The 18,710-nt window shown below is 49.6% G+C and overlaps 1 protein-coding gene and 1 long non-coding RNA gene across 2 annotated transcripts in view; one reads left to right on the forward strand and one right to left on the reverse strand.

The window, feature by feature from the left end:
- Window positions 1-18,710, reverse strand: part of LOC144146453 (uncharacterized) — a 35,643-nt gene that overhangs the window by 1,585 nt on the left and 15,348 nt on the right. The window contains exon 2 of the long non-coding RNA XR_013317682.1: window positions 255-616. This is a non-coding gene — a long non-coding RNA (uncharacterized LOC144146453). The remainder of the gene's footprint in view (window positions 1-254; window positions 617-18,710) is intronic.
- The window catches only part of LOC144146436 (locomotion-related protein Hikaru genki-like), a 64,836-nt gene continuing 53,188 nt past the window's right edge, over window positions 7,063-18,710 (forward strand). Inside the window, exon 1 of the mRNA XM_077678400.1 lies at window positions 7,063-7,867. Coding sequence (XP_077534526.1) covers window positions 7,678-7,867 — 190 coding nt within the window. The 5' untranslated portion in view covers window positions 7,063-7,677. The remainder of the gene's footprint in view (window positions 7,868-18,710) is intronic.

Raw genomic sequence — 18,710 nt, forward strand, 5'->3', positions numbered from 1 at the left:
AGACGGAAAACAAATTCCTCCGGTAATGTAAATTAAGATCTCCGGGTAATGTAAATTAACCCGTAGTCCTCGCTTAAGTCGTGCTTCATAGCGAGGTTCAGGGGTTAAAATGTCAACTGAATTCGGGTAAAGGACAGTAAACAAACAAAAAAAAAACCTATTGGGCCCAACGTTAGACTCCAACCAGGAAAATAAGACACATGAAGGACGTCATAAAATGTCGAAAACTTCACGAAAAAAAAAACAAATCTTACGAGTACGTGGAGCACGTCATGTCTGTGATGCACTGTGTGTCGCCACGGCGAGGCGGCGAAGCCCGACGATGGGCCCACGGTGCCGAAGTGACAAATGGTTGGAGAGGTCGAGGTGTCCGGTGGGCTTGCAGGCCAGACTCCTGGGAAGAGGCCCGGGGGGTGCAGGTTTGCTGCCTGCTCAGAAGTGCGGCTACCCGAGCCAGATAAGCTCCGGGAGCCAAAAGCCTTTGGGCAGCTCGGTCCAGCTCGGAATTAAATCCAACCGGGAGACTTTTCCAGCACTGACGCGACGACCTTTGATGTTCCATGTTCAGCTGTTCTCCTTGAGCGGCTTCTCCATGCTGTGCTCGTCCGCTCGTCACCTGTTCCATTCCGTGGCGGAACATCATTGGTCCCCTTGATCAATGAACGAAGTATGTTAAAAAGCGGAGGGGAAACGCGCCGCGTCCCCATTGGCGTGCCCAGCTGTACGTCAGAGTCAGAGGTACTGGTAATGTCGCGCGCCTGCTGCTGGAACACTCGTTTAAATGATGATGATGATGATGATGATTCCCTCAAAGCTTTGGCACGTACCCACAATAGGGGATTGCCCAGGGCTACCTAGTTTAAATTTGTGAGGACCTCAAAATACTAATTTATTTCCGGAAAAACAGAGGCAATAAAATGAAACTTCGTTATGATTAAAACACGAATTACCCATTAATCAGTACCCTTCAGCAATTCAAGCGACCTGAAGCAGAAAGAAAAGCTTGAATAAAATTATATATATATCGTTGCGCTGCTGAGCACGAGGTCGCGGGTTCGATTCCCGGCCGCGGCGGCCGCTTTTCTGATGGAGGCGAAAAGCAAAACGCCCGTGTGTTCGAGATTTCGGCGCACGTTAAAGATCCCCAGGTGGTCAAAATTAATCCGGAGCCCTCCACTACGGCGCGCCTCATCGCCTGCGTTGCGTCGGCGCGTTAAACCGTATACAATCAACAACAACAATTATATATATATATATATATCCCTTTTTGCGCACCCCAAATGTCCTGCGCCAATAGATAATATACGCGGAACCGATAAAATCAACCCCAAACCCTCAATTGTGTCATTCAAAAGCAGTTGTCTAGCTGCCAAGAAGCGGTGGCAGGCGAGAAGGAAAATGTTCGATTGTTTCAGGGACCAGGCACAGCACACATAGTTCCGTAGGTGAAAGCCCTGTTCTTAACAGATGAATAGCCTTGGAATCTTGCAGCGCAGCTCGGTGAAGGTCACTTCGCATTGCCGAGAACCACAAAAATGAGCATTCCACCCGAACTTTAAATCTCGATCCTCTTCAAATGATAGCAGTGCATCGGAATGAGCAGCGTCTAAACGCCAATATCGTCTTAATCTTGAGGATGCGAAAAGAGCCATATTAGATATGCCGAATCGAACGGGAGCTGTGACAGCGAGATTAGCTAAATGGCCCGCTAGCTCGTTGCCCCTGATGACCGTACGGCCAGGAACCCAAGCCAAATGTACCTCCTCCACGTGCCTTGGTAATGTGCGGTACAAGGGAGAGTCGGAAGAGAGAGTCGGAAGAGGAAGTTAATGCCGATATAACTGACGTCGAATCGGATAATATGAGGATTTCTGATACATGCTGCGGTACTTCACATAGAGTGGGAGCTGTTGCTAAAAATTGTTGTTGTTGTTGTTGTTGCGCCTTTAGGTATGGCACATACCCAATCAGGGGATCGGCCAATCAACAGAGGATGGTTAAAAAATGAATGGAATTCTTATCTAATCACGAGACGTTTAGGAAAGATAATTTAGACCGGTTGGAAAAATTTTTTGAGAAAAAAGGAAAAAAAAAATCCTGAAAAATCAAAGCGAGGGTGACCAATCGCAATCATAAAGAGAATCGTTTTGAATTTTCAATGTAGCGCAGGAGGGCAGAGCCCACATCCCGGCGGCAGAACCCTATTTCGGATGCCCCGAACGATTGCTATCCCTCTCCGCTTCTTTTTCTTCTTTAGCGTAATGGCGCGTACTCACGGAGGGGGATTGGCCAGGCTTGTGAACGGGCTATTAAAATTGAAAAAAAAGAAAGAAAAAACGACATGTTTACTTTAGTCGCTTTTTACTTCGTCGTCGTCAGCCTCCCAATTAAGAGACGCGGCTGCTCGCGGCAGCTGACGAACTGGTGTAGAAATGGAGTTGCTGCATTTACGATTTATTTTTTCCAAGCGCAAAAGCCGCAGTGGTTTTTAATCACCGTTGCATAGCACAGGCAGAATTTGTCAAACTTCTATTTTTCACGAGGCTGGCAACTGTTTTTGTTCTTCAGTGTTTGCATTGAATAGAGTGGCTCAAATAAAGACACTTTTCATTGTCTCTCCGGTCGATAAAGCAGTATTTATTTTATAAAGCCCGAAAGAAAAAAGAATACAATGCGACATTTGCGGCGGCCGCAACAACTAACAGCAGTGACGCGTATTCGTCTCGCGATGTGATTGGACGATGTCCAAGGTTGGAGTTGAAACCATTTTCGGTTTTGGTTCGGTGCAACGACATGCTTGGCATCCGTAGTTGCCGTATTTACTCGATTGTAACGCGAGGGGTGACTTTTCATTGCATCCAGAAAGAAAAAATAAAACCGCGAAAGTAACGCCAAAGGTAATTTTGTTGCGTCAAAAAAGAAAGGAAAAGAAGACCCGCCAAAGTGCTCACTGAGGCCAGCGGAAGCATGGAAAAGCACATTTATTTTTCCAGCACTGTGACTAGACGCATACTTGTGACCAGTCTTGGGCAGTAACTAGTTACTAGTAACGCGTTACCGGTAACTAGTTACTTTTTTCAGTAACTTGTAACTGTAACTAGTTACTTTTAAGTTAGAGGAACTTGTAACTGTAACACTGTTACTTTTTTTGGAGTAACTGTAACGAGAAAAATAGTTACAGTTACTTTATTTTTATAAAAAAATTATCAAACAGCAACCCTCATTAACGGCCGATGTACAGTTTGCGCGTTTCACTTTTTCGGCCTTGCTTCCGCAGAACCTTCGCGTAGTTCACCTATGCCAGCTCACTCCCTTCGCACGGGTGAAAAACATCTGTACTAGAAATGTTTAGGCGTGCACGTGTGCGTGGTGTCTCACGCGGTCTACTAAGACTCGAAGTTTCTAAGTCTAAGCTGCAGTATTTTCCTCAGCAGCGCGACATCGCTCTCACCCAGGCCATAAATAACGCTGCGACACGTGTCTAAGCGCACGTGGATGCATGTTGACGCGCCAGAGCCTATAGGCCGACGCGCGGCTGCACCATTTTCGCCACATCTGGAGTACAGTAAAGTGTTTGACACAAAGGCGAACAGGAAAACAAACACCCACAAACGCCGCACAACGCACTGAAACCTTTTCACTTTCGCGGAAGCCTGGAAAACTCCGGTCAGGGGGTCGCTTTCTCATTAGCGACGTGCAGCCCCGTTTGTGGGTTCATAAAAAGCCGCGGGGAGTCTCTCGGTGGCCTCGCGCTCGTCCAGCCCTGTGCGCACTGTAGAGTGTTCGATTCACAAGTCGCCGTTGCTTGCGACCATTGTGCTCTTTAGAGACGCCTGGCCGTATTTGGGACCACGCGTTTGGGACCCCTGGTCTAGAGGCTTCCTCGAGCTGTCAACAGTACTCGAACGAGGTCGAGGAAGTAATAAATTTCACGCCCCTCCACACATACGACGACCCCAACGATGGTGGCCCCCGAGTGCCCTCACACCAGCCAGCATCTTGGCCGGCAGACGTCTGACCACACTGCCACTGCACGAAGAAATGTTCTTGGAAAGCCTCGCGACTTCGTTTCGAGGGCTGGGGCTGAAACGAAAACAGTAGCTACATCTGATTCTGAAGGTTGGGTGCAAGGAATACTTGGGCGAGCTTCGTTCGGCCTACGCCTAAAAGCAAACGAAGGGAGGGGTTCCTGGGATCGGCGACGTGATTGCTGTGGAAGGCTGGGATTGTGAGAGCAGTGTTTCCCGGTCGAGACAGCGAAATCCGCCTTTGTGAGGACAGGGGGGAGGAGGGCGAGGGGGGGAACACTAAAGCGTTCATTTCAGTTTCTATTCCCTTTGGAAATACCTTCTCTCATTCCGGGGATGGGGGTGGCTGGGGGTTGGGGCGGTAGAACAACTCCGAGGGCCCACAGACAAACGTCGCTTCGGCAATGGCTCAAATTGGTCTCCGTCTCCGACCACAAACACGAAATAAAAAGTTAACGAAGCGCATTTTTTGAGTATCCTTCAAAAATACCTCGACAACCGATGTACTCCCACGTCCGTTTCCCCATTCCTCCAAGGGCCTTCCGTCGATCCGCCACCTTCGCCCCCTTTTTCCCATACTCTCTCACTACGCGGGGCGGACAAGCGACGGCATTGCAGGCGAAAATAAATTAAGTTGACATTGCAAGATTGTTTCGGCTGTGTTGTCATTCAGCTCGGTATAGTATAAGTACGGTCTCTCTGATTACAATTTTGAAAAACAACTAATTCTGTGCTACAATGATGTTTGCAAATACATTTCTTACAGCGAGAGTGCAGCAACAAAAAAATAAAGTTCCTTGTGATGGATATCAAAACTTCTGTTATAAAAAAAATGAGGCGTACACAACGATTGTTGGTTTGGGCATGAGAGTGCATCATTTTAGGTTCCCCTCGTGTAGGCTTTACTACGTGTACTTTTTACTACCTTCATGCCTTCGTACGTTTCTATTAAATAAGCCAAATTTTTTCAGTAACGAAAAAGTAACGACGTTACTTTTTTGCAGTAATTGTAACGGTAACTAGTTACTTTTGGAAAATTCGTAACTGTAACTGTAACAGAGTTACTTATTTGAGTTAGGTAACTGTAACTGTAACACTGTTACTTTTTTTCGGTAACGTGCCCATGATGCTTGTGACGCTTTGAACTTCGTTCCTGGCATGCCCATCTGTCGAGTGACATCGCTTGTTTTGAGCTGTATCAGTTCAACACTGACCGCCATAAGGCGGTTGCGCTGTTCTGTGACGACATCAGCAACACGCTTCTCCAATTCAACGTGACGGCCGTAGCGAGACCCACGCGGAAACCTTTTAAGCCAGGATCACACGTGAAAAGGCGCTCCCGCTGGAGCTGCCATCCGAAGATTGTCGATTCGTCGCGTTTACGGGCAGCAGCTGAATTGCCGATTACTTCAGCCATCAAAATAGCGCGTCTCTTGAAACGGGCTTCGTACTGAGCGCAACACATTGCCATTGCAAGGGGATCCGAATAGGAGTCGAAACACTTGAGGGCAACGAAAACGACCGAACAAAGGCAAATATTAACAAATCCTGTTGAGCTAGTTGGTTGATTGTTCGAACCTTGTTCGAACAAACAAGTTCGAACCTGTACAAATGCGTGGTGATGTGTCCTTCAGTGCTCACGTAGAAAGAAATCCTGCAGCTTCGATATGATTCAAGCCTTGCGCGACTTGGTGCAAGCTTCCCCGGTTTTTCTTTTATTCTTTTAATAAGAAAGCATAAAAGGCCCTTTGGCGACAAAGGCGGCACCCTGCGCCTTCCGACGTAACCCTTACTGGCCTTTGGGAGGAACGGGTTGCATGGCATTGTCCTCACCTCAAGAGGAGATCAGGAATGGCTTTAGGGAGGTACGGAATTACCATCTTTGGGTTCAAGACTACGCGACGTGCATCAACACGGCAGTTTAGAAAAGGAGCGCGACCATTGGTTGCGGCGTGTTCTTTAGAGCGTGTAATGGCTAGGTGCCAGCGAAACCGCTCCTAAACATCCCCTTACACTCTAAAGAAATGTCCGTGAGTCTGCTTACGCACATGCACAGAGAAGACCATTTACTGCGATCAAAGTGGTAAAAACGTCAATGACGACGCCGAGAATAAGATTCGGCTAGAAAAATGTCGTCTCCAGCGTTGTGACGTGGTGCAGTGCAAGTATGACGACTTGCACTGCGCGATGTCACAGCACATATCACATTTTTTAATCTAATCATATAAGCACGGCCTCTTTATTGGCGAAATTTGTTCCCGCGGTCATTCAGGTACATCGTGGCAAAATAGTTAAGGACATTATTTTGTGGAGCGTAACTACGGAGCTTAGTACATAACAGCCAACATGCTACCGTATAGACTCTGAAAAGTATACTCCGCACCAATTCAATTACAAAACACGAAAAGATACCACGCAGAAAAACGCGAAAACGCTGACGACAAAGCAAAGCTCAAAAAAACACTCAGCGGCGTTCAACCGGATGTTATTGCTTCCGCGTTTACAACTCATAAGAACTGTTTAGGCGTCCTCAGAGCTGTTTTTTTTTTACGACGCAGTATGATATCAATGGGCTAAAGCGAAAAATTGTACGTACGTACGGACTTTCGTACAGCTTCACTGTGCTCGCTGTTCCCTCCATGGTGGCGTCGTGGATAAAGCCGACACTGTAATATTGTTGAGTTGTCATGCTGTCGCACAAGTATTTATAAGCACCGCCTATGCAACCAGTGTACACGTTCCTGAGGAGGAGGAGTTTATCTAAAATGTCACGTATATCTGGCACCAAGGAAGTTTGCTTCCGTACGTACGCCATGGCGCGTCGTCATCGTCATCACCAACACATCCTCATCACTATATAGCGGAACGATGACCCACTCCTCTGCACAGAGAACGGGAACAAGATCCCGCCCGTAATCCTGCTCCTCAGTGAGGAGGAAAGGGACGATGGGACGAGGAACGGCGCTATATTACTCTACATGAGAAGTAGTGACGCATGTGTCGATGGCGTAAAAGGACACGCAATCGTCCCTTTTGTGGATCCCTCTCATAAATCCCTCGGAATTCCGCTCAGATGATTGAGAAGCGTGCGTGTGCGTGCACGCGTGCACGCGCGCGTGTGTGTGTTCATCTTTCAATGTGAACATTGTTCTGCTTGATAGAAATGAAATTCTACTGTCCCCTAAATGTAACTGGGATTGCAGCAATCAAGCTGCCGTACTCGACGACCTCACCACGCGTTTTAGCGGGACATGTTATCAACGCTGTTCTATCCTCACGCAGGCACGCGCATGCAGTCTCGCACGGCTCCGAGGTTTGGGAGCTAGCGAAGCATTTGAGTTTCGATTGTCGCTCGTAGCTCCTTCTCTGCGAGTGACGCGGCTTTCGGGGCGTCATTGTCGCTTTCTGAGGGAATTGGTAGGCACCGGTATTTATCTTGTTGCTCAATTGTTTGCAATTTCCCTGCCGGTCTTGGGATCTCGGCGCCACTTTGTGAAGACGTTCAAAACCTCACTTGTAGTATTGGCTTGTCCAACTGGGGACACACAAGGCCCGCTTTGTCGGACTGTCCAGAGACGGCAGACCTCGTTGCCGCGAGCGGTGGCGGCGACGACGGAATCTCCGCTGGCGCCGGCGGGGGCAAGCAACTATGGCCGCGCTTCACGGCGTCGGTCGATGTGGGATTCGGCAATCGATTCCGGCAGCGACGTTCGCGCCGCTGCAAGGCAGGAGCGGACGCGGTAAACGACCGGGCCCGAAAATGATTCGCGCGTTGCACCCCTGCCTGAGGTTCTTGGTCCTCGTGGCCGTGGCATGCTTCCACCCGGCGACACCCAAGGGTAAGGCTACCGACGCTTGACCGCTTGGCCGCTTGGCCGGAACTGGGCCGTCGCTCCGGCTGAGGTGAAGTAGCAAGTGTGCTTCGGGCCGGAACTGGCAGCTGTCCGGCTGGTTAGCGCGTCTCGTCTGACGGGTCGAGAGATTTTGATAGGCGTGCTTGTGGGGCTTGGGGAGAACCGGGTTAATATTGTCTGTCGTTGCATGGGAACACTTTGCGCAGCGCGGCAACAGGAGGCAGGCAGAAGCGTTTCGATGCGTGCGAACCGGGCCGTGTGATAGGAAGCCGGTGAAACAGGTACGGCGGCGAGGTGCCGCTCAAGTAGAGACAGTCTTCGAGAAACGTCAGCGCCCTTTCAGTTTCGATGCTTGAAAGCTACGTGCGATAAGGTGCAAATTTGTGAGACAAGGTACCCGTAGGGGCACCTAAACGCCAAACGGTCATGTTTGGTTTGGTCAGTTACTTTTTCGTTGCTGGTAGGAATAACGTAACTGCTCTGCGTTCGCGAGTTGTATTAACTTGTAGGATTTAAGCTCTCCAGTCTCGATTCACTTCAGGTTTCTGTCACCGGATTCAGAAAGCATTTTGCTTGCATCGTTGCAAATATACGATACAAAGGCAGTACACCGTTATGCGCATCAGAACTGCTTTGTGAATCCAGCTCTTGGTTCTTTAACTCGAAATGAGATGCCGTGGAATCGAAGATGCACCTGTTTGCCAGCATCCTTTGTACGCGTTGCTGCCAGAAAATGTACTCGCCATTTTCAGGAAACCATGTTATTGTCCTTTTTGTTCGCACATTTTTTGTATAGGTTTTATAGACACTATTACCTTGGTTTTAAGTTGCTTGCTTATTGCGGGGCGTCATTTTAAATCTACTCTCTTCTCCCCTATGCAACACCGACAACCTGGCTAGTTGGTGGATTTATGCTTAATAGAAAAATCGGTAGAAATATTCAGGACAAGGCAAAAACCAAAACAGAAGGTGATGTTTAACTGTAATTTGCTGAAAAATAAACAAATGCGCACAAAAATAAAATAAGCGAAAGAAAAAAATAGTTAGGGCAGCTACGCAACCGGTAAGGTGAAACACAACAGCAGCCTAGATGTGAAGTACGTCGTACGGACCCGCAAAGGTGTCATTTCGGAGTACATAGAATGAATGAATGCCGAAAGGGTCAGCGCACAATTGAGTCCGCATGGGCGTTTCGTATTAAACGGAATTTTCGTCCGGAGGAACACACCAGACGAAAATTCCGTACCGTTTTGGAATCAGTGACGGTCTTTTAAGGGGAGAGCGTTTCGGGAACCTGTTAAACAATTTTGTTGAACGCAGGCTCGGACTGCATTTTGGTAATAGAAGCATACTTCGAAAATCGCGCGCCCAAGTTTAAAAATCAGGGAACATCGAAGCTGGGTGTGTGTACATGCGCCGTTCCTGCGGTTGGTGTAGCTGCCTGAACATCTTATGCGATGTTATTCGTACGTCTCTTCGGTACATATAATCACACGCGATAAACGGAAAGCGCCTAATAAACAGGCATGAGACAGTAAGCAATAAAAACTGTGCACTGTCAAATGAAGGCTTATTGAAACAAGCGCACACTATTAATACCGTCTTTCTGGCTATTCGTTTAAAAAATATAAATGTCTGGGCGGCGCATTGACATCGGAAACTAATGCACTTGCTTTCCGATACACAGTGAGCCGTAACATTTTAACGCACTTTTATCTTCGTATTCCTCGAGAATCATTGTTTGGGCTATTTCTGGGTCACCTATCCCAGTGCACGGACAGATTGACTGGTGGGGACTGTTTTTCTGCCCCATGCATTTCCTTCCGCTATATCATTCACGAATCGGTACCTCTTAAGAAACTGAAGCATTTTTATTACAGTCAATGTTATGCGGGATATAAGTTATTATTTTTGGGTCTTCTGTATATTTCTGGAGTTCTTGCAGCTGTATACTGTGCTTTCGACCACCACTGCCAAGTGCCTAATTTTTCTAGGACATTGTGCACCTAAAACTCTTGAACAGGCATTTTCCCTATGAGCCCTTCTTCGGTTGGGAACTTTTTTGTGTGCTCGCACTGATGCGTCTTGGGAGCTTTTATTTCTACTTGGCATGGAGAGGTTGTCGGGGCCTTGCCTAGCATATCGCCCCGCTGACGTCAGCACGCATACAACAGCGGCATATTTTTGGGACACGTCTGAGTGGACGCCTGTTCTTGATAGGTTCCTCGCAATGCGTGATTTTAGTCGACCTCGAGCATTCTATATAGAAAATGTATGCATATGAGGGAGCAATGTGCATGCATGGGGCATATGTGCGCTATTATGTGTTGGTCCCTGGCAGCTTGAGTATGCATTTTGTATATTTGTCTTCGATTCCACGAAATAATAAAACAAGGGGGAGCCTAGAGAAAGGGAGGAACAAACTGCGGTTGTGTGGAGTGGCTTTTAAAAACGTGGTTTAGAATCCTAGAGCAGCAGTTTTTTTTTTCCCCGAAGAGTTTAATTGGATACGGGCAACTGACCGCGTGTTCGGATGTTTAGTACCGAAAATGTCTCGGCGCAGCTTCGAGGTTTAAAAAAAATGAAAAGAATTTGAATGCAGCGTCGACGCAGCCGTGGAAAACGCTGGGGAAGTTCCACAAACGGCTGCATGGACTTAATGCGATAAATCCGCGTTAGCTTGCCTTGCAGCTTTCGCTTCTGCCGGCGCTGCGAACTGTTTTTCTATCTGGTAACTTCACTGCATCACGAGTGTGCTTGCAGTGGAGCACCCTTCGAAGGCAAGCCTTGTGATCGTGGTGCACACGCAGCGGCGCGCTTGACATGATAAGCCTTATAAGCAAGCTATCGGCCGTCGAATTGCAATAACTAATAAATATTCACAAACATGCTCCAAGAAATTACTGAATATGATAACAGTTGATTTCCTGTTATTGATCGCTACGAAAGCATCGACGGTCAGTCGATGTCGAACAAATCACATGCAAAACAACTCACGCAGCGGGCACGCCCAGTGAATTAGCGACCGCAGTACCAAATCATAGCATCTACTGTATATCGGTAGTAGGCAATATGCAATGCGTTCACATTTCAGTCAATGTGCGACACAACAGTGAAGCAGGTCTGCGGCTTTTTCTTATTAGGGGCGAACCACCTTAGGGGCTCAGGCTGTCGGCGTCTAATGTCGTCGTCGTAACCGTCGTATCATGTAGTCACGGTACTAAACCACTAGGGACACTCGTTTAAACGGTAACCACACGCACGCGCCCGCGCGCTCGATTCCACACGCGTTCTCGTGTCTACGCGCCCAAGCGCTTGACGAGGGCGAGGGCACGCAGCCACACGGAGGCGACGGAGGCGCGTGAGCATGCTCCGCCCCGCGCTTGACGGGACCGCCTTGTCGATATGGCCCAACTGTGCAGCTCCCAACTGTCATCGTAACACGCACAAACGTCGGCTTTTCGTCTTACAGCAGAGCAACATTACCTTTAACGCCAGCTTCGGGCTAAAACACAACAGCATCGCCGCGTCGCTAGGCACACACGACGGCGGAAAGCCATGTTTGCCTTCGGCTGATGGGCGATGAAGTTTGTTCGCGTGCGTTGTTATTCGCCGATGGTGTATTTTGCTGGTGCGACACGGAGGAAGCGCATACACCCAGTAAACCTTTGCGGCTAACGAAGCAACTACGCCGATTTATCACAACGAGGAGACGGGAACTTTGCAGCGACGTTGTCGGCTGCGGCCACCGGCGGATTCACCCGCGGCCGCCGCAGCCCGCCCGGCCCGGGAAACGCAAGCGCGTCGAGCGAAGGCTCTGATTGGTGCCGGCCGGTAGGCGCGCAGGAAAGCGCGCGAAATATCTGGCCAAGCCAGATCTTCGAGAACGCGACGCGCTTCGCCAGGCGCGCCGTCTCCGGCCGGTGCGAGGTAGCGCGTGAACGCGCGAGCGCGTAAAATCTAGCGCGCAGGCACGTGAATGTAGTTAACGCTTTACGCCTCGCACTGGAACGCTTCGTAACGCATACTAAAAAAAAAAAAAAACACCGGGACAGTGGTTTACGCCTCGCGCTAAAGCGCTTCGTGCTTCAAAAAAGCGCGCGCGCGCGCGTGCGCGTCTTTGTAGAGGTATTTGTAGAGGTAGAGGTATTTGTAGAGGTATTTGTAGAGGTATTTGTAGATGTAGAGGTATACAGCAAAGCTGTATACCTCAACCTTCTAACGGTTTCATTCCCGTTGACAAAAACGCCAAGGACTGCATGCTTCGCCCCTCCCCAGGTTTCACGTTAGTGGAGATGGCCCGGGATTTTTAGGGACGAAGCCCTTTAGGGGCTGGCGCTGTTTGCGTCTGCTGTCGTCATCGTCGTCGTAGTCGTCGTTTCATGTAGTGACGGTACTAAACCACCGGGAAACTCGTTTACGCCTCGCGCTAGAACGTAACGCGGACTAAAAAAACACTGGGACACTTGTTTACGCCTCGCGAAAGAAGCGGAGGAGAAGGAGGAGGAGTAGGAGGAGGAGGAGAAATAAACATTTAATTGAGCAGTCAATGTTGTTGGGTTGACCGCCAGGTGGGGGACCTCCTTAGTCCAGGAAGCCCTGAGTCTTGGCGGCCTGTCTCGCCCGGTCTACCAGATGTTGTTGGTGATCCGGGTTGGAGCTGGTCAACCGACCCTCCCACTGCTCAAGTGAGGGATTTGGGTTTGGGGCAAGGGATGGTGTGTGGCGGCACTCCCATACCATGTGGTAGAGAGTGCATGGCTCCACGCAGAATTTACAAGTGTATGTGTGCAGTGTCGGATGCATTGAGTGTAGTAATGTACCATGTGGAAATGTGTTAGTCTGTAGCTGTCTGTAGATGACCGTGTCTTCGCGAGACATGTTGAGATGTGGAGGCGGAAAGGTTCTTCGTCCCAAGCGGTAGTGGGCCAGGATGTCGCTGTACCTTCTGGGGATTATTTCTCTCGTTGGGCTAATGGAAGGACCGGCTGACATCCCAGAAGGAGGCGCCCGGTGAGTGTGGGCTCGGGCTGCGACATGAGCCGCCTCATTCCCTTCCAGTGATGAATGAGCCGGTGTCCATATGATGAAAATTTCGGGTAAATCAGGGTGGGCCGATAAAATTTTTGCTGCTGTTGATGAAATGCGTCCAATTTGAAAGTTTCGACACGCCGTCTGGGAGTCTGATAGGATGATGACATGTTCTTTGCCAGTGGTAGCTGCAAGGGCAATGGCTGCTTCTTCGGCGGTGTCGATGTCCTTGGTAGGTATAGAAGCTGAAGCTAGCTCCAGTCCTCAAGCTTAACCGAGGTTAGGCCTAGCGTCCGGCGGTTCCGGCCAACGATCCAGGCATGGACTGTGACGTGGAAGACACCGAGAACATGGACAACACCCATCATGAAGAAGAAGCACTCGAGAAAGACGACTGGGTAGAACAACGAAGAAGACGAAACAAGAAGAAAAAGTCACAATCCATCAACCCCGACGTAGGAAGCCCCAAGCCGGACATCACATCCACATCAAGGTCACAAATTAAGCAACAGAAAAGACTCCCTCCCCTACCAAGAGATGACTACAAAATCATCATACGCCCAAGGGGAGCACTCAAACTTTCTAACCTAGAGATCATTCACCTCTCACGAGCGGTCGCTGAAAAGACGCAACACGGCAGCAAATGGACAGCGAAAGCCTCCTTCCAAACACGCGTAGACGAAGTACAGAACATCGCCATCGTAAGCACTCCGGACGAAGACCTGGCACGAAACATTCGAGACTTACAATCACTACATATATTAGGCAACGAGTACGAAATCACTGCGTACATCGCTGCCCCGGATGACTCATCACGTGGAGTGGTACACGGCATTCCACCCGGAACTCCAATCAGCGAACTCATCGACAACCTCCACGCGCCTGGATACGAAATATTAACCGCCCGAATGCTTGGAAAGACATCGACGGCCCTAGTAACCTTCGCCGGAAAGCGGGTGCCCAGAGGCGTCATCTTCGAACACGCCATGCTCTCTTGTAGCCTGTATCGGCCCACACGCCCCGTATGCTACGTCTGCCATGAAGTAGGACACCGCGCCGACGTGTGCCCCAACCCGGACACCGTGAAATGTGCAGTGTGCGGTCTCTCCAACCCCGCGAAGGAACACGAGTGCACACCTCGGTGCGTCCTGTGCAAGGGTGCACACCCCACGGGCGACAAGAGGTGCCCTGAGAGACTGGTCCGACGCTCACCACCGTCACCTCAGACGAGCCAACACCAAAGCCGAAGAGACACCTTCAACAATGACCAGTCACGATCCTTATCCCGAGGACCTGCCGGAGCCGGAGCGAGACATCGGTCCAGCTCCAAAAGGCAACCTGCCCAACAGCAACCAGCTACCATGGATCCCAGCGGATCCGGTCAACGGCACGGGAATGGCAAGGTGAGCTGGTCAGCACGGCTCTTCCCACAAAACAATCAGAACAAACCGACTCAATCCTCATCTCAACAGACCACCGACATTAACCAGCAACTAGCCGAAATAATAGGTCAACTCAGAGAATTAAGAGCTGAAAACCAACAGCTAAGAGAGGAAAACAGACAACTGAAAGCATTGCTAATTACCAAAAATTCAATCCCTTCACCTCAAACCCACACACAAATCGAAAACGAAACAACTCCCCAACCCATGAGTGACCCCTGTCCCACACCAGCTCCTGCCGAACCCGTAGTAACAACATTAGAACGAACAGTAGCTGGTCTCTCCGAAGCCATCATGCAGGTTCAGCAGCAAATGAAGGAAATAGTGATGCAAACACAGCAACTGCAACAACACAGCACCCTAAACGAAGAAAACATGAAAAAACTATGGCAACATATGCAACACACTAACCTAAAACAAACTACCCCTGAGCCAAACGTGGATGATCAAGGCAACCGCAAGAAGGTAAAACTTAACGTTAGCCCAGAAGCACTGCCTCTGCCTCCTGACACAATGGATGATTATGAATAAGCCGATTCAGCCAAACAGAAACAACCTAACAATCTGGCAATGGAACTGTCGCATGTATAAACAGAAAAGTGGCGCTTTACACCAATACATACGGCACGTAGAAGACCGCCCAGACATAATAGCCATACAAGAAACTGGATCTACACCATCACAACCAGGCTATAGCACTCACACAACATCATCCCCAAATAGCAGAATAGCCACGCTTGTCGCAAGATACCTTACAGTCGTACAACATACAATAGATGGCAGTGATATTGATCACATCCTTATAGAGATCCTGCCCACCAAAAGGGGTCAGCCTAGTCTTTTTGTACTGAACTTATATAGTCCTCCGAGCCGCAAGAAAGAGGACTTCGATTACCTATTCGCTACAACCCTGAAACTGGTCAAGAGAAACGCAGTGGTCATCCTGGGAGATTTTAATGCGCCACACCCGGCCTGGGGATACGGCAAAGCAACCACAAAAGGAAACAAGCTATGGGAACTCATCCATCAACAAGGCCTGACCCTTTACACGGATCCTAACTACCCAACAAGAATTGGTAACAGCATAACACGAGACACCTGTCCCGACCTGACGATGACGAAAAACCTTTCAAGGGCAGAATGGCACAACTCTGAAGAGACACTTGGGAGCGACCATTGTATTCTCGTCACCACAGTCCCTCTCACGTGCAAGAACCATCCCGTAAAGAAAACACGCCTCGTCAACTGGGATGCATTTCGAAAGCAGAGAGAAAACAACCCCTCTTCAGAGATTACCAACATAGAAGAGTGGGTTCGTGATCTGCACGAAGACGTATCCAGCCAATCCAAGGAGCTGACTTTATCGGAAGAAAAACCAGCCTTCGACCCTCATTTACTTCACCTCTGTCAAGCCCGAAGAAGTATGCTCAGGAGGTGGCGCCGACAGAAACTGAATAGGAGACTCAAAATTCGAATAGCAAAAATTACGGAAGAAGCCGCCAAGTACGCAGCGGAACTCATGCGGCAAAACTGGAACGAACTCTGCAACAAACTCCAGGGCACGTTAGGTAGTGCAAAAACCTGGGCGCTATTGCGAAATTTCCTGGACCCTACAAAAAGCCGATCAGCTACGCAAAACACCGTCAAGAAAATCATGCACCAACACCCAGGAACCAACCAAGACATCCTTGATGCTCTACGGGACAAATATATAGGTCAACAGCAACCGTCGGACAAGCCAGAGGAGTACAGAGGCGACCCCAACGAAGACCTGGATAGACCAATCACCCTCTCTGAAGTCAAGCAGGCGGTTCAGGCCCTCACCAGTAACACCACACCGGGAGCAGATAAGGTCACGAACCGCATACTCCGAAACTTAGACGATACCTCCATACAGGCCCTTACAACTTATTTCAACCACCACTGGGAAGAAGGCACACTGCCAAGAGAATGGACTCACGCTGATATCGTCCTGATTCCCAAACCAGGCAAGCCACCCAAGCTGGAAAACCTGCGGCCTATTTCCCTAACCTCTTGCATAGGCAAACTGTTCGAGCACGTTGTCCTAAACAGACTTCAGCCTTACATAGAAAACAATAACTTTTTACCACCAACAATGTTTGGTTTTCGTCCGCACCTTAGCACACAAGATATTCTCCTCCAACTCCACGAAGAAATTACGCAGCACATCTCTCCCTACAGCACCAAAGCCATCCTGGCATTAGACCTCAAGGCTGCATTTGATAACGTCAGTCACAAAACCATACTCAGAAACCTCAGCGACATAAACTGCGGGCAACGTACTTTCGCGTACATCAGCGCCTTCCTCCGCAACCGTACCGCCACGGTCGGCATAGGGGACCTCAGAACCCCCCCTCTTCCTACTCCAAACAAGGGAACCCCGCAAGGAGCTGTATTGTCGCCAACACTCTTTAACATAGCGATGATGAAACTTCCAGCTCAACTCGCGGCGATAGAGGGCGTGCACCACGCTATCTACGCCGACGACGTCACCATATGGGCAAACATCGGCTCGGACGGCGAGATACAGGAAGCCCTGCAGCGTGCGGCCGACATTGTCCAACAGTACGCGCGCAACAGTGGTCTTGAATGTGCGCCGGAAAAGTCGGAACTACTCTTGATGAAGAAAAAATGCGGAAAAATTCCATACGACCCTCCTCAAATCTCCCTCACATTGGACAATCAAGATATTCCACAAGTACAGACTATCAGAATCCTCGGACTCTACCTTCAACAAGATGGCGGTGGATCGCACGCACTTCAGCGACTCAAGCACAGCACAAATCAAGTCATCCGCATCATGAGCCGAATCGCAAACAGGCGTCATGGTCTTAAAGAAGAAGATACCACCCGTCTAGTACAAGCACTCGTCATCAGCCGGGTAACTTACACCGTACCCTACATCACAATCAACAGGCGACAACAGGAGCAATTAGAATCCCTCGTCCGGCAAGCCTACAAGAGAGCCCTAAATCTTCCACCCACCACCTCGACGCAGAAGCTCCTGGCTCTCGGCGTCCACAACACGGTAGAAGAACACGTTGCTGCACACCTCGTCAGCCAACGAGAAAGACTCCAGCTGACCCCGACGGGCAGGCAGGTTCTCGAACGCTTAGGGTATCCAACACAAACTGCAGGCCATAACCACACGATGATACTCCCACACATGTATCGCGACAAAATCCACGTAAGACCTATACCTAAAAACATGCATCCTGATTACAACCAGGGGAGACGAGAAGCCCGCGCCCGTGCTCTCCAAATCAAATTTCAAAAATCCAAAGACGTGCGGTACACCGACGCAGCCAGCTACCCAGGGAGGCCAGCTATTGATGAGGACATGCGAGAACGAACGACCGCGACAGTGAGTACACCACGCCCTTTAGAAGCAGAGGAAACGGCAATAGCACTAGCCATCACGTCAGCCCTGCGAACCAAACACTTAACAGTAGTATCCGACTCGCAAGCAGCCTGTCGCAGCTTTAGCAAAGGCCGAATATCTAAAATCGCCCATCAAATCCTGACTAAACATTCGCCCAGTCAACTACCCACAACTTCAGTAATCTGGACACCAGGACACAGCGCCCTGGGCGGGAACGAACGAGCGCATGCATCAGCCCGAGCTATGATTATCCGGGCCCCGCCACCTCAGGACGACCAGTCCACAGTTCCAGTGCCAATCCCTTTGACATATCATGATATTCTGCAACATCAGCGTTTAAGTCGCCGCTCTCTTCCTCCGCCGCACAAACACCTAACCAAAGAGGAGACAGTAGAATGGCGCCTGTTGCAGACGAACACCTACCCACATCTCAGCCTCCTCCACTCGATGTACCCCGCTGTCCATCCGTCAAATCAATGCCCACTGTGCGGGCGAGAAACAGCTACTCTTTACCACGTCACATGGGCCTGTCCCGAAACTAAGACAGTGCCTGTGAATGACAATCCAACGAGTGAACAGTGGGAAGCCGTGCTGTCCAGCTCGACCCTGGAAGATCAGCGCAGACTGGTCGAGAGGGCCCGGGCGACAGCCAAAGCTACAGGGGCTCTGGAATGAGGGCTCCTCTCACTTGGGAAGACGAAAATCTACTTTTTGCCACCAATAAAGTTTTTCTCCTCCTCCTCCCGTATGCAGTTCGAAGAGCTTGAACTCTTGCCTTGCGTCGTGCTTTGTTGTGGATCGGATGCATATTTCTTGGTATTGGGGCGACAGTGATTTTCTCTCTAACATGTAGAGGAATGCGTTGTTTAGCGTTATTTTCTTTCGGGACTTCGTAACCCAGTTTTCGTAGGGTGTGTCTTCCAGTCTTGGTGAGTTTGAGGCGTTCCAATTG

This window comes from Haemaphysalis longicornis, unplaced genomic scaffold, assembly GCF_048455015.1.
Source record: "Haemaphysalis longicornis isolate Haplotype H1 unplaced genomic scaffold, Haemaphysalis longicornis Haplotype H1 scaffold_1, whole genome shotgun sequence".
Classification (NCBI taxonomy): Eukaryota; Metazoa; Arthropoda; class Arachnida; order Ixodida; family Ixodidae; genus Haemaphysalis; species Haemaphysalis longicornis.